This window comes from Cryptotermes secundus, unplaced genomic scaffold, assembly GCF_002891405.2.
Source record: "Cryptotermes secundus unplaced genomic scaffold, Csec_1.0 scaffold371, whole genome shotgun sequence".
In the NCBI taxonomy this organism is placed as follows: Eukaryota; Metazoa; Arthropoda; class Insecta; order Blattodea; family Kalotermitidae; genus Cryptotermes; species Cryptotermes secundus.
Window position 1 is genome coordinate 183185 of NW_019741978.1, and position 26179 is coordinate 209363.

General features: G+C 36.6%; 1 protein-coding gene across 3 annotated transcripts in view; it reads left to right on the forward strand.

Moving 5' to 3' along the window:
* LOC111872867 (mitogen-activated protein kinase kinase kinase 12) overlaps positions 1–26179 on the forward strand; it is a 48960-nt gene that overhangs the window by 19302 nt on the left and 3479 nt on the right. Inside the window, exons 1-11 of one of the 3 annotated variants that reach the window (XM_023867099.2) lie at positions 875–1084; positions 5132–5397; positions 6711–6894; positions 9319–9510; positions 10085–10243; positions 10330–10597; positions 14504–14814; positions 15540–15684; positions 18164–18322; positions 22505–23211; positions 24310–24532. In XM_023867099.2, the coding sequence (XP_023722867.1) occupies positions 942–1084; positions 5132–5397; positions 6711–6894; positions 9319–9510; positions 10085–10243; positions 10330–10597; positions 14504–14814; positions 15540–15684; positions 18164–18322; positions 22505–23211; positions 24310–24532 (2757 nt within the window). In that variant the 5' untranslated portion in view covers positions 875–941. Of the gene's footprint in view, positions 1–874; positions 1085–1708; positions 2061–5131; positions 5398–6710; positions 6895–9318; positions 9511–10084; positions 10244–10329; positions 10598–14503; positions 14815–15539; positions 15685–18163; positions 18323–22504; positions 23212–24309; positions 24533–26179 lie in introns of those variants that run through there. The other 2 variants (XM_023867101.2, XM_023867100.2) reach the window with 2 other exon arrangements.

The window sequence follows — 26179 nt, forward strand, 5'->3', positions numbered from 1 at the left end:
ACACTAACGAGTAGAGAATGCTTCTCGGGAGATTCGAGTGAACCCAGAAATTTTCACAGAGTGCGCGCTTCTCTGCGACGAAAAGCTGAAAGTTGTGTTGAAATGCGTGGGAACCACATAGACCAGCGTTTCTCAACCTGTGGTCCTCGATGATGGGACAGGTGGTCCGCAAGCAGAGTTAAATTAAATTAAAAATTATCCAACCAAAACAAATTAAAATTAAGTAAGCAAGTAAAAATAGTTATATCATATTCTTTATTTGTTTAATAAAACTAAAATCTTTGTTCAATGATGATTCACTTTTAATAGTTTACTTCCAATTTAATTAATTATGTTTCCATATGTATTCAAAGCATGCTTTTAGATTTATTATGCCATAAATGGCACAGTATGTCCCAAATATTGGTAAATACCACATAGGTTTAAAAAATAGGACTACATAAGTTGGTGGTTCGTAGAATTTTTTTCAGACATTTTACTGGTCCCTGGGCATGAGAAGGTTGAGAAACACTGACATAGACCGTCTGCTGTAGGGATCACACGAATATAGCCCATATCTGGGCAGCTGGTTTTTGGACATATGTTGAATGGGAATTTTGTGGATAATTTAAGTGAGTACTATACCTCCTTGAACCCTATAACCCAATTTTTTAATGTCCTGTATATGCGAACACGACAGTGACTAGATAGTAGTAGCACTGTTTATTCAAATTCAGTGTTGTTTTGTCGAGTCTGTCCTTACGGATATAGTTTGTCGACCCCTGCCGGTAACCGATAACGCAGTGGATACGTGGCATGAGAAATGGATGCCTTCGTAATATTCTTTGAGTAAATAATTTGGATAATGAATGGAACCTTGTTGTGGCGGGGAGAAGAGGGAACATAGCGCAGTTGGCTGTGTGCGGTTGCTTCGCCTGCCAGTGTTGTGTTGACGTCCATGGATGGGAAACACCTGCTGTCGTATTTTTACCAGAAATCGCGATCGGGAAATTCATGTCATGATTTTCCGTAGCATTCTGGTGAGCGGCAAGACTGCCACCAATACTAAAGGGTTCTCACCACCTCCACAAGATTTCACTAACAGGTATGCAAATGCTATCATGTCTGCTTAACACACGTGTGTATGAAACTGATACGTGTCACTGACGGTATGTTGTGATCCAGTCTGGAAGTATGTTCATTTTACTGTAGCCCTTCAGCAATTTGAATTGCGATAGAGGCTGTCATTTGGATTATGGGGGAATGTACTTATTTTTGCCGCTACTCAAAGCATGCATATTACTTAATGACAAACAATGGCGGAGAAGATGTTTTCTTCTGCCTCCAATTGGAAATGCAGCCGATATTAAACCATTCCATGCCCTCTTATTTACACGTGCTGGCCAGGGCTTCTTATCTGTTTTTCTTTGTGTGTTTCGAGAAGTCACTGTGAAGTAAATTGCCCCCCTGTGTCTCAGCTTTTAACAATTACTTGCTGGATTTTTTTATTTTAACATTAGTGAATTGTAGGGAATCAGTTGATTGTACGCCTGCCCTTAAACTACGAGGAATGACCGAGATTGCCAGTGTTGTCTCAGACAATTTTGAAATCCGAGTCCGTGTTACAATATGGACGTTGCAGGTTTTCCAAGTACTGTAGTTTACGATACGTTGTATGTTGTTCGGATTCTGTGTCATGGCCTGTTACATAAGAACATGGTACAGAACTAACCACAACACGAATAGTTGAGATACGCCGAATTAAAAATATTACGAAGATGCCATGTAAGGAAGCAATCAAAATGTTAATATGTTATAATCGGAATGTGTGACGTATATAGACTGATAACAAGTGTGACGTCAAATTCTCGTCATGTGCTGTACAGATAATGCGTGTGGTGACAGAGAAAACGGCTCTGCTCCAGAGTATGGACTGCATCAACAGCACAAAATACGAGTGAAGAAATTGTAAAGACGCCAGACAATTTTAGGGACTTTATAAAGTTTCTGAGAAGTACAGTATAAATTTTTTGTAACAGAAAATTTGTCGAGCGTGGGCGAAGGGACACCATGAAACTTCCGTAAGTTTTCAGTGCTTGAGTGTACACTGAACGAATGTGACATCGAGTTCGTTTACAAGCGTATGTGAATGTGAGATTTTGAAAATCGCTGGACAATAAACACGGTTAACGATATTTGTTGCTGCCCTTTCATTTTTGCGTTGTATGGTGGGCGCTGATACTGTTATTTGTTGTTGCGTGTAGAATTCTTTCGTGCGCCTGCGTGATAGGGCTCCCAGTAGTGCGTTTGACATTTCAATGACTACTGATACCATTATGCATGAGCTGCAGTCTTATCATTTTAAGGGTTGTAGATGTTAGTAAGAGAAAGAGATTTTTTAACCGATTATTCATACTATATACATAGCGGATTCTTGACACACTAATATCATGATAAAGGTTGCGTATCAAAATATATATCACCCCGATGAGCATTTTAATTTAATTTGCATATTATTTTATGAGAAAAGTTACTCCTGCGTTGTCGTGTTTGTATGTGTGTATGTCACTGTTCTCAATACAGTTTGACGCAGTTGACGGAAACTTGATAGACATGGCCATGTCCATCCCAACTTCAAAGTTCTTTACATTTCCTACTATCGGTAATAACCCCATATCGATGCAATAATCTGTGAAATAGTGATATTATCGCCACTACTGTATTATTGTAGGAATATGCAGTTGTGTATGTTCATTTTAAAAATTAATCAAAGTTTCTTATGGCAGTATTGGCGCTATATAATATTAATGCTGACAGTGCATTGAACAAGAAACCTAAAATATACATGTATTTAGTCTTTGGTTTTATGGGAATGTCTAGGTTCATTGGTTCAATGGTTACATAAAATTTAGTACAGAAATAGATTACGAATGTGCGTACACATTCTATTTTAAATAATTTTATGTGTTTAAAATAAAAAAAAAAATATGGTGACGGTGAACAATTTTGATGTTATATTGGACACATTAACATAGAATTTTTACTGGTTGAAATTATATGAAGAAATGAATTACAAAATTGTATGTAATTATTTATAGTGTTGCTAGCCTCATGTGGATTGTAGCATTTGAAATAAAGTAGCTCTCATAAGTTTTATCAAGTTCCATTGTTTAACAAATCCATATTTACAAAATACTGCCATGTGTATTAGTGACTACAGACGGGATGTGGATTGGTGAATGGAGTTATTGGCCACTTGTATACACCGCTCGGAACTACACTTTATAGATCACTGACACACACAGACCAGTGTCCTCAGTCTATTACAGTCTCCACTAGCTGTTTCCTGGCAACAGATTTAAAAGTGGACATTCTTCAGCTTCTGTGCTGACATCGATACTGTCTAGTGAATATCCCGCAACTGAACTGTAGCGCCAATTGTCTTCAAGGTAACTTGGCACGGACCATGCATAAAACACAGTCCCTCTGGGCGTGGACCACATAGAAAACAGTTCTTCTGTTGCCGTGTGCGTGTAAGTTATGATCGTTACCTAGCAACAGATCTGTACGCCACAATACGTTAAACTTAGCAACATTGGCCCTATATATCATGTTTGAACATGTTTTCACTTAAGAATTCAAATTTCCAAGCATGTAGAAAAATCTTTGAAATTTTCAGTGAAGAAGGTATGTCAGTTTTAAGAATAACATTAAAATCGGTCTTAAAGAGGTAAGGTTGGAGGTTGCTGACTAAATTTGTTTGGTTAGGGACCAGTGACTGTTTCTTGTGAACGCAGGCATGAATCTTTGGGTTCTGTAAAAGGAAGGGCATTTCTTTAAAAGATGAACAACTACTCTCAGCTTCTCTGACATAGTTGGGGTATAATATGATAGGGTGCCTAACGAAGCTTGTAAAGGGATGATCTTGAAATTGAGCTTACCACTATCCATTTCGAACAGATTGTGATAAATGAGAATTTTACAATATATTTGTTGCATTTGATGGTTTTAATATGATCTTGGAAAGGGGAACTGTGTATTTTATGGTGGAAAGAAAACAAGGATCAGAGCTTTAGAACAGATTTTTTTTATTAAACAAATTTATTTTTGAAACTGGAGTTAAGATATACTTGAAAGGATTCTGACGGTGGTGTATACTGTACTTCTTTTGGCTTATTTTGGACTTCACCCATCATCTGGTATGTAAAAGACAAAAGACCACGACGTTTCGGAGACTGGATCTGTCTCCATCTTCAGATGGATAGGGTCCAGTGATTGAGACTAGCTCTTTCTAACAGGCCCAACTGAGTAGGTTTATCCTTCCCCATCTACCTGAAGACGGAGACAGATCCAGTCTCTGAAACGTCGTGGTCTTTTGTCTTTTACATACCAGACGATGGGCGAAGTCCAAAATAAGCCAAAAGAAGTGGAGTTAAGATAATTTAGATTTTAAGTGTTCATCATTAGGGGTGCTATTTTACTATTGTAAAAGTACATGCTCCACCAAAGATAAATGCGATCAGGTGACGGATGAATTTTATGAGAAATTATAATGAATATTTGATATATTTAATAGATACCATATGGAAATTTTGGCATGAGATTTCAGTGATAAGACACAAGAGTTTACATAAATTTAATAATGATAATGGGATGAAACTTGTGAACTTTGCCATAACTAAAACTTTCTCACATTGTGATGTATGTGAGCGATATTGAACTTCTTGTTGTGTGATGGCGCATGGTAAGATTTACTATATTTATTTAACGAAGAAAGATATTTAGGTAAGATTGTGTTCTGTCATATAGAAGGGCTGACTGTGATACTGACTACCATTTAGTGATTGCAAAATTAAAGGAAACACTCTGCGTCAAATGTAAATAATTCAGGTATTCAGGATTCAGGAATTTAAAAAATTAAGCAAAATATTTGTTAAAGTACTTGATTAAAATTTTGAATAAGTACAACACAAATGGTGTTATCTGTATGTTATAATGAAACACCTTTAGATCACTAATAATTATTAGGTATACTGTGTGTTGTCTATTGTCCGTCCATGAATCAGGAAAGATTGAGAACCACAGAGGTACACATTACAGTGGCTGAGTAAATATTGAACAAAATTGAACAAATTATTCTTAATTATTGCAGCATATTGTGCATCAAAGAGGAATTGGGGCAGTTGAGCCTCCAGTCTTCTTCACCCAAAGAGGAGCCTCCTCCAGAAGAGCCATGTGATGATGATGATCATGATGACTCTACCAAGCAGTCTCCCTCCAGTCCTGGTGTCAGTGTTGACTATCAGAACCCATCAGCAGCTCAACATGCTGGCTGGATTGATGGTCTCTTGGGCTGTCTTCGGCCAGTTTGGACCATCATCGGCAAGGCAGCTGCCAATGAAATCAAAGGACGTCAAGGTGATCAAATAATTTCCAGTGCTGAAAATTTAAACAAACTTTAAAAAGCTATGTTTCCATGGTGTGATGTTAATGTAATGTATAATATATATGATCAGTCAGCATTAATTTAATGAAATGTGGCTGGCTGCTGTGTGTTCTAAACCTGATGCACGAGAGATGTTTAATCAGAAGACTACATGTGAGTACTCTGGTCCTAAGGTTTTCATAATGTCTCATGTACAATCTTGGCTTTTGGGGTTTACGTGCATTTTATGCTGAATATGTTCCCATGTTTTGGTGTACATTGCAGTCACATTGTGGGTGAATGTGAAGGAAAAAATGGGAATAATTTCATAAAAGACCTGAATATGCAGATGCCATGTGTACTAAAACAATGGAACAGCTGAAATATACAATGTGGCTAAACCTTTAAAACCCATAGTAATGTGGCAGTATATCTTTGAAAATGTAAATTTTGAAGACAGTTTTATGTAGCACGTAAATTAGCAACATGACATCTACAGGTAATCCATATTTAGCACTCTGTTTCTTGACAGTGGCTAATGAACCGTTGGAGGCTAAAAATTCTGTGTTGATATAGATATAAGAACACTGTTTTCTGTGGTATGTTAATAATTACAAACTTTGGAGCAATATGAATCTTGGAGCTTATATCTGAAATATTTAACATAGTCTGAATTCATGCTAGGAAGATTATGCACAGAAATATGTCACTAAGTTGCTTGATTATTAATTTATAGTTATTGCTAGTCTGCACATAGATTAAACCATTTGAAAGAAAGTTGTTATAAGTTATTTCCAGAATATCTTTAATACCAGTTTAGTTTATTATATTTTAAATTATCCTGTAGTTCAATTTGGTTTGTTTATTTTTCTTATCTTTTTTTTTTATATTTTTTTTTACTTTAGCCCTCTTTTCCTGCCATTCTCTTTAGAAATTTTTCTCAGCAGCTAGAATTTTATTCTTATATCTTTCCATTCAAGTGTTTCAGCTTCATATTTTATTGATGGTATAAAATGAAGTCTGAAACCTGTACTTTTGTGGAATATATTATAGTAGTAAAGTTGAGACTAATTAGTGTTAATGAAAAGAAATCCCTATCTGGTTTCGGAACTTTGTGTACAGAGCAATCTTTTAAGGTTATCACAGGTTTTTCATGATAGTAATATCTGGCCCATTAAAGTCTGCAGGTCTGTTATGAAGACTGATGAATTGAAAACTATAGGTTGGTATATTAACAATAAGAATTTTCACTTATTCCCTAATTACCGAAGTTACTTGTGTTTACCATTGATTTTAAAATGTGCAGATGACTGGGAGATACCATTTGAGACTATCAGTGACCTGAAGTGGCTGGGTTCTGGGGCCCAAGGTGCCGTCTTCAGTGGCAAGCTTAAAGGAGAAGTGGTTGCTGTAAAGAAAGTGAGGGAGCAGAAGGAGACTGACATTCGGAATCTCAGGAAACTCAATCACCCCAACATTGTGCAGTTCAAGTGAGTAAAATTAACAGTATAACCTGTTTTGTCAAGTTCATATAACAAAGACCCTTTGTAAACCTAATGAGGTGAGGTATGGATGCACACTAGACCACACTGATCAAATAAACCCACGTAATCTTATGTCAAGTCTGTTTGTAATTCTGCCTAGTCCACCTCAATAACTGTAGATAAAACTTCTGCCTCTGTGGTCTAGTGGTCAGAGTTCCTGGCTACAGATCCTGAGGTCCGAGTACGATTCCTGGCGCTGCCAGATTTTCTGAGAAGTAGTGGGTCTGGAACGGGGTCCACTCAAGCTTGTGAGGATAACTGAGGAGCTGTGTCAAGGAAATAGCAGTTCCAGTCTAGAAAACCTAAATTAGGGGCCGTGGGGATTCATTGCGCTGACCATGCAACACCCTCTATCCGCTAAAGTTTAGATATGCTGCATGCCCAGCCCACTTCCACTTCCTTTGCTTGATTTTCTGTATAGTTTAGGTATTACTATCATATGAGGTGGCTTCATGACAGATTATATGAACATTTCTTAAAATTTGTCTTTTAATCCGCAGTTCCTTTCTCCCAAAGTTCCTGTGGAGTGGTTTATAAAATTTCATTATACAGTCTCAGTATTTGAGACCAGTTTTAGAATAATTTCTGGAAACTGGTTGGAGACTTGTGTGAAAGCCTGTCAGAAATTCTTAAATGATACAAGCTGCTGTGGAACGAGGTAATCAGTGTGACCACAGGTGAATCACAGAAGTGACAGAAATAGAGGCTTTTTGAAAAGGATGCAGTATACTGTGAAATGCACACACTGATTACTGCATACATGTTTCTTTTACTTGTCCCTGAATGTTATCTTAAAAAGATGGTTTAGTTTGTGGGGTGTTTAATGATTATGTATGAACTGTAGATGTTGTTTTGTATTTAACAACAAATTTTCTTATCAGTTGCAATACTCTTTTAAGTTTTATTTTGTAATATAGGTAAAAGATAGTAACATGCTCATTTTCTGCTTAATTCCAGATGATTGAATTTACGGGTTTTTAAGAAAATTTGTTTTACTCTTTACGCACTCTTGATAAGATGCTGTAACTGGTCTCATTTTAATTTAATTTCTTAATAATAAAAATAATATGTATTACTTGCATAATTTATTTTGCTTTTTAAATGAGGAGAGGTACAGGATACAGTGATAATTATTGTTCTTGTTGTGGTATTTATTCAAGAAGAAGCCATAAATGATATTTGTGAATTTGAAAGTTGTATACGAGGGTAAGTCAGAAATTATCCGCACTTTCTCAATAACACATCTTTAGGTTTATCACACTGCCTCCTATGCATGCATTGTTAGAATTGGTACTACTGTGGTCACATGATCGAAGTTTTACCTTGATCGCATCATTTTCCTTGATGCTGTGACAGTGTAAACATGGCCGCTCTGCTAGCAGTGTGCACCAATGATTAACAAAGAATAGTGATCCGATTTCTCTGATTGGAAGGTGTGTCAGGGGCTGAAATTCATATGTGGGTTCATCACTATGATCCGGAATCCAAAAGTCAGAGTATGGCGTGGAAACACCCGGGATCGCAAACGAAGATGAAATTCAAGACTCAATCTTTTGTGGGAAAGGTGATGCTGACCGTTCTATGGGACTCAAAAAGGCCTATACTGGAAGACTACCTGGAAAAAGGGTGTACGATCAACAGTGCAAGATACACTGATTTGCTGGCCAACAATTTGAAGCCAGGAATTCGCACCAAACGCTGAGGCCTATTGTCGAAGAAAGTGTTGTTGTTGCATGACAATGAACACTCACACAAGGACGGCCAGACATTTGAAACCATTAACCATGTGTGTTTCGAGGTGCTGGAACACCCTGCCTACAGCCCAGATCTCGCCCTTTCCGACTATCATCTCTTTGGACCACTCAAAGATGTTTTACGAGGTTTTTGATTTTCTACGGACAAAGAAGTGGGGGAAGCGGTGCATAAATGGTTGTGCGACCAACCGAAAACCTTCTTCGTGGAGGGAATACGCAAGCTTTTGGACCGCTGGACAAAGTGCACCGAAAAGGGAGGAGACTATGCAGAAAAATGAAGTACTTGTTCAACCCCTACTTTTGTATATATGGATTGGAAAAGCAAGAGTGTGGATAATTTTTTACTTCCCTATGTACATGACCACACCAACATATAAGCCAAAGTTGAAGTACTGTAATATTATTTAATTAGCTTACCAATGAGGCATGATAAAAATGCATAGTATATGAAATTTGCACTTCTTATGGATTCCAAAATATGAATTTTTTTTGTAAACCCATATAGCTAGAAAATAATCACGTACACAGTAGCTGCATTACAGTAGCTGTATTGTGTATCAAATATTTTTATATAAAAGTGGCATGCCTCAAATTGTAACAATATTGTCATTTCCAGGGGTGTGTGCACCCAAGCCCCTTGCTACTGCATCATCATGGAATACTGTCCATATGGCCCATTATACAATCTACTCAAGGACGGTGAGGAAGTTCCACCACTGCGGCTTGTCAATTGGGCAAAACAGATTGCGTCTGGAATGCACTACCTACACTCTCACAAGATTATTCATCGTGATCTCAAGAGCCCAAAGTAAGAAACACACCACAGTGACTTCTTGAGGTTAAAACACTTTTCATTTATAGTTATTTTTGATGCTTATAAAATTATGACAACTTTCTGGAATGTATAAAACAATGTAGATTGCCTTCCATAGTTAAGTTCTGTAAGTCTGGAGCTATTGAATTTTAAAACTTTTTGTTGATAATACATTAATGTTTTGAAAGTACTAAATGAGGGATGTAGCAGAGTACATCTTGGCCTTTACGTAAAGTGGCTACCTTAATTGCTTCAGATGGTCCAGGAGCATTATTTTAGTAAGTTTCTGCCGAATTTCATTCCCAGTAATGGTGTTTGGTATTTTCTCATCAGCATCATTTACAGAATTACAGTGTGGTACCAGCCTCATATCCTTCAGGTACTTAATGCTTTCCCACTGTTCAAAAGTGGCAGGGGTGTAAAGCTGGCATGTGTTGGTAGTGTTACACATGTGGAGCATTACTCATATCAGTGTTAAATTCCATTGTAAGTGAAGTACTTAATTGGAATAACAGAATTGAGTATTTTGTTAAATTTGTTGTTAATGTTGTCTTTTTTTTTTTTACAGTGTTCTAATTGGTCGTGGAGAGATTGTGAAAATAAGTGATTTTGGTACAAGTCGAGAATGGAATGAGATTAGTATCAAAATGACCTTTGCGGGAACCGTAGCATGGATGGCTCCTGAAATTATACGTAATGAACCATGCTCAGAGAAAGTAGATATATGGTAAGACTTGTATGTGAATTATTATTTGACTACTTAATTTGAATAGATGTTTATTCCAGCAACTACATTTGTGGTACATTATTCAGGTCATATGGTGTTGTGCTGTGGGAACTCTTGACTTGTGAAACACCATACAAAGATGTAGATTCTTCAGCCATTATGTTTGGAGTAGGGAATTATTCCCTGCATCTTCCAATCCCCACAACATGTCCAGAAGGTTTCCGCTTGCTGGTAAAACAATGTTGGAATGCTAAGCCTCGAAACAGGCCTTCATTCAAGAACATCCTTATCCACTTGGACATCGCAGCTGTAGAAGTTCTGAACAAGTCACCTGAAGACTACCTCAGAACACAGGTATGTAGGTCATAGTAGCAAGGCTGCACAATCATTCCTTTATTTGTGTTTATTTAGGGCAGTAAATGATGAACACTGTTGGAAATAGTAATTAATATCTGTTTATCATGCGTATTTTTTTATCTTAGGCCACCTCTGTGGTCTAGTGGCCAGAGTCCCTGGCTACAGATCCAGAGGTCCCAGGTTCAATTCCCTTCGCTACCAGATTTTCTGAGAGGTAGTGAGTCTGGAACAGGGTTCACTCAGCTTCATGAGGATAATTGAGGGACTATTTGAAGGAGATAGCGACTCCACTCTAGAAAACCAATATTAATGGTCGTGGGGATCCGTTGTGCTGACCACACGACACCTCTGCTAAAGTTGGCACTGACTTCGCCAAAAAGTGGCAGTCACTCAGTCAATATAATTGGCTTGCAGTCTACAGGCCATGGAGTTTGTTTTTGTTTTTATTTTTCTTTTATTATATGTATTTAACATTAAACTATACTTGTATTTTGATAATACAAAATGTCTTAAGAAACAAATGGACAGCTTCATTTCATTGTTGCAATTAAGTAAGCAGAACTCTTGGTTTGTGTTTGGTAGGCCCAAATTGATATCTCAGCCCATATATTATCAATTCTGAGTGCAGTTTTTCATGGTTTTCATCAGTTTGCCCAGGCACAAGTTGGGCTAACACCTCAAATTACATTATGACCATTTCCAGTCACTAATTATGCTACCATTCAGTGCTATATAATTTGAGCTACTGCAACATCATTAAATATACCATAAATAATCAAAGAAATAAATATGGAGAACTTTACATTTTAAAGTAAATTGTCAAATTCTTTCATGAACATGACACAAATCTTTGTATCTAGATATGATGTGTGCCTAATGTTACATGCTGACTATTGGACAGATAAACAGATTTCCTGTAATTCTCCACTGGAAGAGATTCTGTTATCAGCTGGCTGTATTTCTTACTGTTGCATTAGTCTGAAGCATTTGTCAACAGGCAATGCAAATATCTTCGAAAAGAAATGCAGTCTGTAGATGAGAGATTATTGTGTTCCATGTTTCCACAGTCAGAAATTTCTAGAGAGGTAATGAATAATGTTTGACATGTGAATATGTAATGCATGCACAAATTCTGGTAAAATTTTGTTCAGCTTTTCAGGATATGACCATTTTTGTGTACAGTGTCAAAAAGGATGTGGAAACATGTGCTGTGAAGGAGAAATGTGCTTGTAAAGTGTTTTGGCAGTGAAATAGTATTGATCAGAAATTGAAAGAAGTAAAATCTTATTTTATATTAGCAAGGTTAATAGTAAACTCTTGATCTTCATGTCATTCTAAGTGTTCATCACACATTTTGGGATGTGGCGCCGTGTAGAAATTGTGTTAACCGACGTTTTGGAGGAACGTATCACCTCCATCTTCAGGGTAGAAGACAAGAAGAAATCCACGAGCGAACCAGCTAGAGACTCTCAGTCTGTTGCACCTGCTCTAGCTGGTTCACTCGTGGATTTCTTCTTGTCTTCTACCCTGAAGATGGAGGCGATACGCTCCTCTGAAACATTGGTTAACACAATTTCTACACAGCGCTACATCCCAGAAGACGGCTTTCTTCATAGTCACCACCGTGAAAACCTCAAATCTTACATTTAAAGAATTGTTTAAAGTAATAGGGCACCTATTGCACTGTGAAAACAGTCTCATGTCCATATCATGTCTCAAACAGGAATTATAATGCAGATATGCAGAGTCCCTAACAGAAAGACAGTACACTAGAGAAAATGAGTAACCTCTCACTCAGTGAACAAGTGATTATTATGAAAACATGGCCTGACGTTCCCATCGAGTATAACATACCTTTTTGTATGAAATCTTGAAGTACAATTTTTTTTATTCCAAGTTAGTTTTGCCTGTTTGAGACAATGTTCTTAGACACAGGGGAGTGCACTGTGACTTTCTGCACTGATTAGCAGTTGTTTCAAATCTTAACTGCCGTGTAGCGGCTTAAACTAAATTACTCTTCATCATGAATTAAAAGCTCTTGATATGGGATGTGGATCAGGTAATTCATTGAACAGCAGTGCTTGAAATAATCTGGCAATATTGCATTCTTGCTTCACAATCATGGGGCACAAGTCTTTATATATGTTAGGCCATAACTGGTTTATTGTGCCTTGTACTAAAACTTTCTGACATGCCACATTGAAGATCCAAGTGGAGCAAAAATATTTTTTGGCCTTGTCTAACTGATTGCCAGTATTATACAATTCCAAGTTGCAAATATTACGTTTCTGGACATTACCCATCCTCCTGTTAACCTGGATTCTGTCTCTATCTTCAGGATAAACCTACTCAGTTGGGCCCAACAGATAGAGCTAGTCCCTATCCTTGGACATTTTCATTAACTCAAGATTAGGTATACAAGCCAAGCACAGTACAGACCATCTGCAAGAACTAAGACAAAACATTAGAATATTAAAAAAAAAAAAAAAAACTCCACACACATGAGACCTTGTGTTAGAGAACTATCAGAATAGATGCCATCACTGGAGAAAGAAATTCTCTGTATGGTACCAACACGTGAACACAAATTTTCCCACTCCATCTACACTGGACAGAGATGTATTCTTTTGATCTCTGCTGTGATAAAGTGAGTCCACATGGGAGAGATGTCCAAGCTGGGATGACAGATCGAATGTTCTATCAGAGACATGCGGGCAGATTCCTTGTATTTCGTGTAGGTAGTGTTTGGTTCAGTGTGCAAGACCCTTTGCTTCATTCCAACATATTTTGTGGCCTTCTTTGTATGCATGTTGGGCTACTTTTGATTTTTCAAGCAGACCATGTGTCAGGTTATATTTGTTCTCTTTAATGCATACTTCTGAAGGTCTACTTATTTTGCTGATGTAACATCTGCCACAGCCACACACTTCTTCATCTGCTTGGCATCTAGAACTGGTCCAGTTTTTATCAGTGTTCCATAGAGTGTATGTTTAGCTTCGAAAATGGTGCTAACATTGGAACGGTTTCCAGTGTGTCTGTATTTCTTTGAAATACCCTTAACATATGGGATAATGACAGTGCTCTGTTATATTATATTTGAAGAAGGATGGTTGCTTCTCAGTGGCTTCAATATGAAGCCAACAAATTCTTGTGGGAATTCATTAAGTATCAGATCATGTCATACTCGTATGTTCTTAATTTCGTTTTTGAAATCCATCTGATGACCTTGGCTTGGCTGATAAAACTGTGAATGACTCCCCTTTTTACATGATATTTGTTTGACTTGAAGTGCAGATAATGACCAGTATGAGTAGGTTTCCAGTACACTTTTGTGGCCAGTTTTGGACCCGTCTTCAGGACCAAAATGTCCAAGAATAGAAGGGTATCATTAGCTTCAACTTCCATTGTGAATTTGATGGAAGGTGTAATGCTGTTGAAATGGTGAAGAAATTGCTGTAATCTTGCTGGTCCATGTGGCCAAGCCATGAAAACGTCATCGACGTATGTGAGCCATTTAGAGGGTTTGTGGTCTGCTGTATCCAGTGCTATTTCCTCAGAGTGGTCCATAAATGTGTTACTGACCACCAGAGATAGTTTACCATTATCATACCTTCTTTTTGCTGATATAATTTATCCTCAAACTGGAAGTATGTACTTGTACATATAAGTAGAAACTCTGCAGATTAAAGAAACAAATTTAAGACATTTAATGTCAGTATGTTGTGATTAGTTACACTTAATCTTAATGAATGATAATGATATTCTTCTGGTGATGTATTTGGACAGAAAAATATTTTAGTTCATGCATAAAGGTTCTCCTTTCAAGATAATAAACTTCAATTTATTTTATGATAAATAACAATATATTGTATAGTACAAATTAATTGTAATTTATTTTTGCAGGCAACATGGAAACAGGAAATAAGATTACACATGCAGCAGATGCAGTCAAATGGAACCCATCTGCCAAAGTATGAAGAAGACATCATTAAGAAGAGAAATGATGAACTGAAACATGCTCAAGATATCAGGGAGCACTATGAGCACAACTTAGACCGTGTCAATGACATGTACATGGAGATGATAACGCGGTTACTGCAGGTAGATCAGCAGAAACAGGAGCTAATGGTGAAGTTACTTCAAGTGGAACAGCGAGAACAGGTGCTGAAAGTGAAGCAACGGCAGCTAGAGAAGTGGGAGCAGGAATTACTCAAGTAAGCACGTCTGTATCTAGGGAATAGCATTGAATTATACCACCTTCTTAATAAAAAAAAAACTTACTTGCTCATGAAGCTGAGCCCTTCTGGAGGAACTGCCAATTCTGCAGCTACTCAAGAATTTCCCAGCATTTTATGGAACCCGAAGGTTCATTACCTTGTTCACAAGAGCCGTCCACTGGTCCCTATCCTGAGCGAGATCTATCCAATCCATACCATCCCATCCTGTCTCTCTAACATCCATTTTAATATTGTTCATCCACCTACACCTTGATCTTCCCAATGGTCTCTTTCCTTCTGGCTTTCCCACCAATATACTATATGCATTCCTCATTTCCCCCATTCGTGCTACATGTCTTGCCCACCTCATCNATTTTCTATGCTTTTTAAAGATGTCAGCATTGTTAATCTCTTATCTTTCACATTTCTCAGCAGTCACGTGCTGAACCTCTAGTCTAATCATTTAATAACATTTGTGTCAGATTCAGTACTGAACCAGCCGGCTAAACATCAGTTCTGTAAAGTATACTCAAAAGAGTTCTGTTACAATTGTCAAAGAATTTGGGGGATTTTCGCTCCTGCTATCCTGTAGTTTATGTGAGTGCAACTCATGTTCATTATTCTGCCAGTTTCTCTTAAATCAGTATTGAAATGAGGCGAATTGTTATTTTCTTATACTCAAATTTTTGTTTCACTAACATCCATGTTTGTATTGTTTCTAGACGAGAGAAGAAGGTTGGAATAAAGCACTCACTGCTGAAAGCTCAGAAGCAGTTGTGCAAGCACAACTCATCTAGCAATCGTTCCACCCCTACTTCACCTGAGATGCAAACTAGTCCAGAGTCACCACAGAACTGGGCACATGGGGTTAGTGAGAATCATCCATTAATCAATAGTAACCACATTTCTGTAGGTTTTTTGGAATGGCTAATTAAAATTCAATTAATAGTTATCACTGATACCATTCAGGAAGGAAATGCAAAAAAATAAGCTCTCTAGAGTGAATTTTTCTTCAGAGCATAAACAACTAACACATGTGAACTGTTCAAATCAATGTGTTTATCTTCATTGATTTATTTTGTAAGGAATTAAAGGCCCGTGTTTGTACCTTATCTCTCTACACATCTTTGTCTGTCACCCATAATACCTTTTGAACCAACTGACAATTTTTCACTGCCAGGAACTCTGACCACTAGACCACAGAGGCGGTCATTCTTCATTTTCCTGCCATTAATAATATGAACGTGGAGTTGTATGAAACTGTGAAGGGGGAGCAATTTAATGTATCCCCCCCCAAATGAATTTAAGGAAAAAATTTTTTGTAGAGCGTAGAAGATCAGCATAACGGCTCATGAAATCTATATTTTAGCTTTTGGTGTATGGTGGTAACTACTGACCAAATGTATGTGACATTCAGTATGAAGTTAGATCATAAACATAGTTCCAGTTCTGTGGGAAAGGTTCCTGTATATGTTAATAATTACAAACATTCCAGTGATGTGAATATAGTATAGTCAATGCTTTACTAATGGAAGTAATGGTCAGAACTAGATCACTAGGTGGTATAATTATTGATTCATAGTTCTTACTAGCCTCATCACGTGGACTGAACATTTAAAGGAAAGTAGGTTTCATAAGTTAACTCTGAAATTGTTGTTGATTCATTAATTCCAAATTTTTGTGAAAAGTAATTCTTAATCTGTTAGAAATTCCCAAACAGAAACCCAGTTTGATTCAGAATCTGACATTGAATTTACTAAGATTCTACGAAGTGTGTCAAGCCTGCGATGTTGTGAAGATGTTTCTGAGAGACAGACAGATCCTGTATTATCAAGTGAATGATGTGAAAACACTTAAGTTGATGGCATTGCATGTCTTGTTGAACTTATATTCATATATGTAGTTAAGTAGCAAAACAGCAATGTTTGTTTTTGATTTTATATCACCAGTATGTGTTCATTTCATTTATTTATTTATTTCAAATTCAGTAAATCCAAAACATAGGTTGAAATACAACCCTGGATATAGAACATGTCAATAATAATATTAAAATAAGTTCCAAACATTGAAACAGTCAAGATAAACAATAAAAACGATATAAAATAGTACACAGTGTAATAACAATTTCATTAAATACAAACAAATTAAAACAAAGAATTTAAATTATCAGTAGCATGAATCTTCTATATACAATTCCACCCAAAATATATTAAGTACAAAAGATTATTATGCGCTTTAGTTTCAAGATAAATATAAGCAATAAATATAACGCCTCACATACCAGTTAAATATCATATATACCTGTCACAGTCATACAATAGTCTGAAATCATTTACATAATTTAATGTAATCGTGTGTTAACAAATAAATTATTAATAAAGTATTATAAAAATATTCATCGGGAAGTAGTTTGGTAAAATTCATCAATGCTATAAAATGCATGTTCAGTGAGATATCTTCTCAATAAAAATTTGAACTTCTTAATTTCTCCAGATGATGATTTAATATTCAAAGGTAATTTATTATACAATTTGCTTCCAGAGAACAGGACTCCTTTTTGTGCAATTGATAAATTTGTAAAGGGTAAGTGTAAATTGTAATTATAACGGGTATTAATATTATGTATTTCTGTATTAAATTTGAAATAATTTTTATTCTTAATAACAAAGAGAAGCAAAGAAAAAATATATTCAGATTGGAGTGGCAATATTTGTAACTTTTTAAACAATTCCCTACAAGAATCATATTTTCCTGATCCAGACATAATTCTTATGATTCTTTTTTGTATTTTAAAAATGTTCTTACTAAAAGGGGCATTACCCCAAAAGATAATGCCATACTTCAATATTGAATGCACATAAGAGTGATAAATCGTCTTTATTGTATCCAATGACATAAAGGGTTTTATTGCCCTTATTGCAAAACATGCTTTGCTTAGTCTTACTGATAATAAAGTTAAGTGATTTTTCCATGACAATGAACTATCTATATTTATTCCCAAAAACTTTGAACAATTAATATTTGTAATTAATGTATTAGTAATTGTACTTTGGATTTCTATTTCTCTATGCTTCTTTAGGAAAAATTGTAAAAACTGTGTTTTATCACAATTTAGAGTTAAAAAGTTTTTTTTAAACCATATCATTGCTTCATTAAAAATTAAGGTAACATTACTTCTAAATTTTTCAGGATTCAAATTAGATACAATAATACTTGTGTCATCAGCAAATAATACTAATAAATTTATGGTTCTCATGGTGTACAGTGTACTAGGATTCTTTTTGTGTGTTAAAAGAATGCGCTTCGGGTGTGAATATGAACCATAATTCCAGTTTTTCAATTATAGAACCCCATCATGGCAGCTTTAGTATGCAACAGTGCATCACAGCAGCCAGAGTCCATAATCACGACTACTGGAGGGGCATCCTATGAACATCTTTTGAAACAACGTAGATGTAGGCAGAGAAGTAGCTTCACAAAATCCAGTCCAAATCAAGACAAAAAGGTGTGGAGAAATTAAGAATATGAGTATTATTCAGTAATGATAAGTTGAAATAATACAGTATAATATGCAGTGCAGAAAATTAAAATTTATCAGTATTGGATAAACAAAGGTTTATTGTTCAGTCTATTCTTCATTTTGAGGTAGATCATAATTTCAGTAACCAGTATGCTAGAGAGCAGAAAATTTGTTTTTCAGAGATATGTATTGGAGAGGTTAGTATTCCTATGTTATGTGTTCAGATCTCAGTCTGAGAGACTGATTGGATTTTCTGTGGTTTTCATCAGTCTGTAGAGGAAAATTCTGTAATAGTACCTCAATACCAAGTATCAACTACACTCTCCAAATTCTTAACCAGTTCATAATTCATAATTATCATGTTATTTATCTGATATTACATGACCTGTTTAGTTGATAAAGCTGTATTAAGTAATCCAAATAGAAATCTAGTTTCTGGTGTTGCACATGAAATATGGTTTTAGATAATGAGCTATTTTGAAGCAATAGGGAATGACGGATGCATTTATTAAACATTTCACATAGGAGTTTTTAATACATTAAGTAGGTAGGTGCAGTGCTGCTTTTATTTCTTGCAAGAAAGAAATATAAAACTTCAAAGTCTATATAACACAGCAAAAGAATACCTGCATTTTCAGCATGACTCCTTTTGCAGTTCTTATTATTTTCTACTGTTTCCACAGCAAGACATACCCCCCCCCCCCACACACACACACACACACACACACATTAGCCACATTAACCACATGCTGCATGGGGTAATAAATAATTAATGCATATGAGTATACAGTAAGACCTCACTAATTCACACTAATTGGGAACACTCTTGTCCAAATTATTGACAGTCCAAATTATGTAGAGGTGCTACTGAAAATAGGGAAGTTATTTTGGATTTCACATGTCATTTTAGGCAATACAGCTTTATTTTGAAACTTAAGATTGCATATCAGAATAAATTATTTAGTATTACTTATTATTATTGAGTCTGTTTCTTCTAGATCTAGAATGCTTGGACTTAAGATCTCTTTTTTTTTTAATGGCCTTGTTGTTTGATGTGAGGCCTATATGTATCTACGAGGAGCGTTCCGTATATAATGCCTCCTATTTTTTTAAAGAAAACTACAACAGATACAGAAAGCATAATAATGCAGTTAAATAGAGCAAGATTTCAGCTACTTACAGTTATTTTTCCACATAATCACCACCATTTGTTATGCACTTTTGCCAGTGATGAACAAGAGCCTGTATGCCGTGCCCGTGAAAGTCTGTGCCAGCAGAGGCTAGCCACTTTCTTACAGCTGCAATGACAGCATCATTGTCTGGAAAATGTTGCCCACGTAGTCCATCTTTCATAGGCCCAAAGAGATGGAAGTCTGAAGGTGCTAAACCGGGGCTATAGGGTGGATGTGGTAGGACAGTCCAGCCAAACTTTGCAATGTGCGCGGTGGTTGCCAAACTGGCATGGGGTCTAGCGTTGTCATGTTGCAAGCGAAAGGTTGTCTGTGTGGTGATTCACACTAGCCGTAAGCTTATGTGCTACCTTCAGGTTACGTTGCGGCCGCATTGTGAATGGTTGGTAAATTAATTGTGTGGAGTAGCTGAAATGCCTTCTGTGTTTTCACACATGGAATATTGTGATATGCATTTTATGTATGGATTTTGCGGTGGCAATGCACGTGCTGCTGTTGAAGAATACCAAAGGCATTTTCCCGATCGAAGGATTCCATCTTGAAGTGTATTTACGTGAATTCACCAGACATTGCATGATACTGGTTCTCTTCCAAGTGTTTCTGTGCACTCTGAAAGGGAGGATGTACGTATGATAAACACACGAGAGAACATCCTTGAGATGGTTCAGAGAAGTCCACATCTGTCCACTCATACAGTGGCCTCTTGAATCACCATATCACATATGCAGGTGTGGCGAACTTTACATGATGAAGAGTTGTATCCTTACCATGATCAAAGGGTACAACATCTGGAACCAGGTGACCATGCTCAGCATATGGATTTCTGTCACAGGATAAAAGCTCATCCCAAACTGTTAAGCGTCACTTTATTAAGTGATGAGGTGTCTTTTACCCGGGACGGTGTAAATAATTTACAAAATGTGCGTACGTGGTCCCATAATAATCCACATGAGATAATGGAAACGACATTCCAAAAGAGATTTTCTGTGAATGTGTGGCTTCATGTCACTCACAAGTTAGTTTGATGTTACGTGCATTATTAACATTACAGAAACCACATATTCCTGCCAGTTTTAGCCTTTACACGCCGGACTTCGAAATAGTGGTAAGCTTCAGCTGGCCGGAGTTTATTTAAATGCCTGCTGCTGGTGCGCGTTTAAATGCCCGTTGCTACTCTGCGTTTAAATGTCCGTTCCTATTAGGCGCTTAATAACTTTTAAGCGTTGTGTTTAAAAATGCTGTATCTTGCTCAATTTTTATGATAAATGGATGGTATTAACTTTGTTTATATCAGCAAAGAACATAGTGTCGCATATTATAACGGAAGAATTGAAATTTTTAATACAAAGTGTTATACTCTATTTTCAATTTTTTGTTTTAATTTTGATGCTTACTGCAAAAATGGTATCCCAGTTCTTCACAGAGTTGTTCTGCATTATAAATTCATTTCTGTTTGTAACACTTGACGAATTTTAGCAGTCCCTGGTGTCATAAAACAGATGTAAGCAATAAAATCATTTGGCCTTCTGCTATCACTGCTTACACTCTTCGGATTTTCGAATCTTTTGACTGAAGGTCAGAAGAATGAAAGCATGGCTATTGAAGAGAAAGCTAGAGGGGTCCCTTCTTCAGTCCTAAGACCTTCCGTTAGAGCTGTAAAAGTTTATTGCCCCTTCTATTTGAATGAGCAGACAGCTGCATCGTTGCTAAGATACAGAGTGCGATCTGTTTTCTGTGCGTTCGTAGTGAAATCGAATACTGTAGTATAATTTCAGCCTATATATACATCAAGCAGGTAACAACAAAAAAGGTATGTACATCGAATTTTACAATATATTTTTAACATACCTATCTGCAGGATCTGCAATAAAATTACTGGATCGTGGATAAGTTTGGCATAACTCATATGTATATTTTTATTTGCTGTTGTTCACTTAGGTATCAATTTAATTCCTCTATTAGGGTTTTACTCAAGTCTGTCTGGTAATTACTACATTTAAAAATAAAGAGTTAGGACTGTGCATGTGCTTCCACTAGTGGTGTGTGCGCGCGCTTCCACTAGCCGAGTTTAAATGCCTGACTGGTACAAACGGGGCACTTCGGCACTTAAAGGTTAATATGTATTTGGTAATCAACAAGTGTGTAACACCTGTCAGAGTTTCACACTTCTCTGGCCATTATGTCCGTAACCGTTCAACTTTGGACATAGGTGTTTTGGGTTATATAGGCATACTTTAACATAAGGAACACCCTCCCGAAGTCTGGCACATTCCTCCTGGGACACTCTGTATATGTATATGTACACACACAGTATATGAAAAGTTTTTTATGCATCAAATTTTATCATTGTCCATTGTCATTTGCAAAATTTCAGATTGCTATAGCAGTAACTGTTGAATGTTTTAACATATTGCATGATTGTAATATATAATAGGTTATGAACAAGTGAGCAGTCTTTCGTTTCAGTCATGTCTGTTCTGAGTAGTGATAATATTCTGATGTGGATATGTGAAGTGTGGTGTGCTATAAAAGAGATAGTTTATGAGTGACTGTTTATGCTTGTTATTCATGTGAGGTGGTGTTAAACATCAGCCTCGGTGCGTCATTCATTAATGTGTAGGACTGAAAAGGAATGCAGAAGAAAGAAGGGAAAGTTACTAGTATAAATGCTTGTATAACAAATGACGAGGTTTGCCATAGAATTCTCAATGGCTCTTAAACTAGTTTGCAGTAAAATGCAAAATTGCGGTGAAGTATGATTTATTTAAAGGCTTCTGTTTTTGTAATGACACTTAGACAGTGGATATTATGAGCCTTGAGGCAAGTCAGATATTGAAAACTGGTGTCCTACTGATGACCGGAATGAGTGTAAACTTCTGCATATCTAGACACAAAGAGTTCTAGCTATAATAGATGACCTCTAACTAAAGGAATTAATTATGTGTTACATCAAAAAATTGTTTTTTTTTTTTTACAGAATGAGGCTAGTTCCAAACTGCAGAATTTGGTGGATGGGGAGACGCAGACTGAAATGATGGACATCAGTGAAACTGACGCAAGTCCTAATCCCTACTTTGCTGGCCGTCAGTTTAATGTGACTGTGTCCCAGGCAGGCATTGTGAAAGAGGTGGAGGAACGCAAAGTGATTGATATATCCCCAGGAACAGAGAGCTTGAATGGGAATAGCCTAAAGTGTGATGAGGCTGAACTGCGGCTACGGCCTGACCCCTCGCTTGATTCTGAACCAAATAGCAATTTAAGACTGTCTATTCGTGAAAGTGATGATGAACATTTGGAAAGCCTTGGAAGGAAAGTGAATGAAATATTAAATGGAAATAGAGCATCAGCACCACCTGCAATTGAAACAACTGCCAATAATGGGAACCCTGATGATGTTATTTCAATACTAACAGGATTAAATCATAGGGAGGGCCTTTGTAGTGATGAAGAACTAGCCAGGAAAATTGCGGCAGTTGGTAGAGGTGACCAGGAGCTGTCAGCCCAGTATCGGGCTGTTATTGTTTCTGCAGATTCAGTTCGTTCAGTTTCAAAATTGAGGCTGAGACAGGGAGATAGTTCTGAAACCCTAGACTCTCAGGACTCAAGAGATGATATGTGTGAAAGCTGGTCAGATGAGGAAGAAGGAGAGTACCCAGTAGACAGCTGTGTACTTCACAGAGGAAGGTGTGTGCGTAATGACAGCATACATTTCATAAAAGATCATCAGCATGCAAGGAAATGTATCAGATTTTTCTTATATGAAGTTACTGGTTGTACAGTTATATGCAATAGTTTTTTATTATTGTCATTGTCTTCTTTTGTTATTTTCATTATTATTAAGTTCTGTAACAGGTTTCCAATATATTTGTTAAAATTTTGTTTCAAATGTAGCAGTCTTCCATAATGAATCCGTGTAGTTCTGTCCTGGTATCCAATCTAATTACATGTTGACTCCTCTCGTTATTCTTACTGTGCCAGAAACTGATGGTATCACACAGTATTTTGTGTTCTGGAAGAAATATTTTTTTACTGTTAATGGAGACGGTGCTAACCCTTCAGGTTATATCTGATAAATTTAACCTACAGTAAAACCAGTGAAAGATTCAACATGGGTACTGGGACTTGTAGGCTGCCTGGTTCTTTATCCTATTTACACTACATGACTTTTAGACTGATATCTGGTGGGAATGAGGAAGGCATACTGAAGGACATAGCTGCTAGGCAGATGGGTGGGGGGAAATTGGTGATTCTTTTGTTAACTCGGTTATAGTGAGAATCTGTATTAGTGGAAATTATTGACAGAAATCAATCACTAAATAGAACAATTATTAATTTATATTTCATAATATAGTATGAGCAAGTGAGCTATGTATATTCTTCTCGGACGTTTTTGATAGTGACTGCTAGTGTGTGGTAAGGTTCATGTATTATGCACTGCACTGACAAGAAGTTGACATCTAACTACTTCCATTTTGCATCAATCAGAAAGTAGCGTATAATGAATAATCTTCTGGGATATAACGTGATGTATTCCACTGAAAGTTAGCCAACATTTCAGACCAACATGTTGCCTCCATCGTCAGGGTTTAAGAGTAAACAAAACAAGGAACCAGTATGATGGAGGCAGCAAGGGAAAGCCTGCTTTGCTTACTGTTGAACCCTGAAGATGTAGGTGACATGTTCCTCTGAAATTTCGTTTGACATTCAACAGACTACATGGCTTTTCATAACCACTGCTGTGAAGGCCGCCTCAAATCCTACATAATGTATGATGATTTACAGCTTTGCTCGGCGGCCTGTTGCACCACGATGCAGGGTACGTCGACTGAAGAAATCTGTAGCTGTCACAACTGATGCTGCTGGGTCTGACGAAGAAAATACTCCAGACTATAGTCATCCTCCTTCTAGTCAGTGCTCCACTCTGGAGAGCAACCCAGATCTGCCTCAGATGGTGCAAAGGCTAGGGCCTTTGGCAAAGAAAAGACCACATTGTGACACCAAGGAAGTATGTGAAAAGAACTGATTAAAATGTCCTGTTTTATATAAAACTGGGTAAGAGGGTTAAGGGTCAAAGGAAAAGTATTGGAATGTAAACAATTTGGTTCACTAGAAAATGTCTTCAATTAGCCCTTTAAAGCATAGTGATTATCTTTTGTACCAACTCTTTCAGCATTCTTCAATAAGCTGTTTAAAGCATACTGGTTATCTTTTGTACCAACTTTAAGAGCTCTACATGTCCCTTGCACTCTGTGTTTAAATATTTTATATGATTCTCAGAATAAATAGTGATAATTTCCTGAAATAGCACTAACCATTTAGTTCTTATAAAATAGACATGCTATGTTTGTTATGAGGCTGTGACAGAATGTTTTAAATTGAGAAGTTCCTGCTTTGAAGGTTAGAGATATACAGGAGACTGATAATGTGTAAGTGTATTGAAACTGTAATATTATGTTAGTTTACATTTTTCTAGGATCTCTATGAAGTTTAATTATATGTGTCATATCTTTGAAAATAAGGCCATAATAAACAGACATTTTATCTGAATGATACTTTCCTCATTTGGCAAGCAAATTTTAATTTAATTTAATAAAGGGTAAAGCCAGAGATTGAAGTTTGGCTTGGTGCAATTCTTCTATATGTTTAGATGCATTAATGTACTGGAATCCTGTTGGATTTCTAAATTTCATCCATCACTATTGCAGTTTTTCACAGAGAGATTCTTTGAGCAATTTGACAACAGATTTGAAAGATTTGAAGTCTATTATAATATAAGTTATGATGCTTTGTTAGAACTCATCACAGTTTTGTTATGTAGTCGTCAGTTGTATATAAACCTTTTTTTCTCCAACTCCAGCTCTGGGAACATGTCATGAACCTATTCTGAGATTATGGTAATAAACCTTAAACAAGTTAGGAAATGCATGTGTAGCGTAACAATTCTGTCACATTTGCTTATTTTTTTAATTATCTCAAGAAGTAAAGAATCTTGCAGAAAAAGAAAATGTATTGGGCATAAAATGTATGTTTCATTTTCTCTTCAGCTTTTGTTTTATAATGTTTTCACTCAGTGTATGTAGTGAGTTAATGCAAGTGTTGTTCTGAGATATGTATGCAGGACTTTTGTGTGTCATTGTTGGTAGATTTTAATTAAAATTGGACATACTGACAAACAAATTTTCCCATAATCAGATTTCATGAAAGTTCATTCAGTGGACACACAGACATGACACAGCTAATAGCTTCATGTTTAAAAGTTTCATTACAAAAATGCACAATATATATATAAGTTAAAATAAATTATCAAAAACATAAAACAGCGTAGATGAAATATGAAAGTATTTGTATGAATATGGTATGCATATCAGCCATAAGCATACATCTGCTCACGAGCTCAGCATACTAACCCTTCAGGTAAATAGAATTTTATTACTGGTGTAGGAACGTACATTCCCAAAACATTACAGATAACACAAGATTAGATAGACTTGAAAGGATTCTGACGACGGTGTATACTGTACTTCTTTTGGCTTATTTTGGACTTCACCCATCGTCCGGTATATAAAAGACAAAAAACCACGACGTTTCGGAGACTGGATCTGTCTCCGTCTTCAGGTGGATAGGGAAGGTTTAACCTACTCAGTTGGGCCCC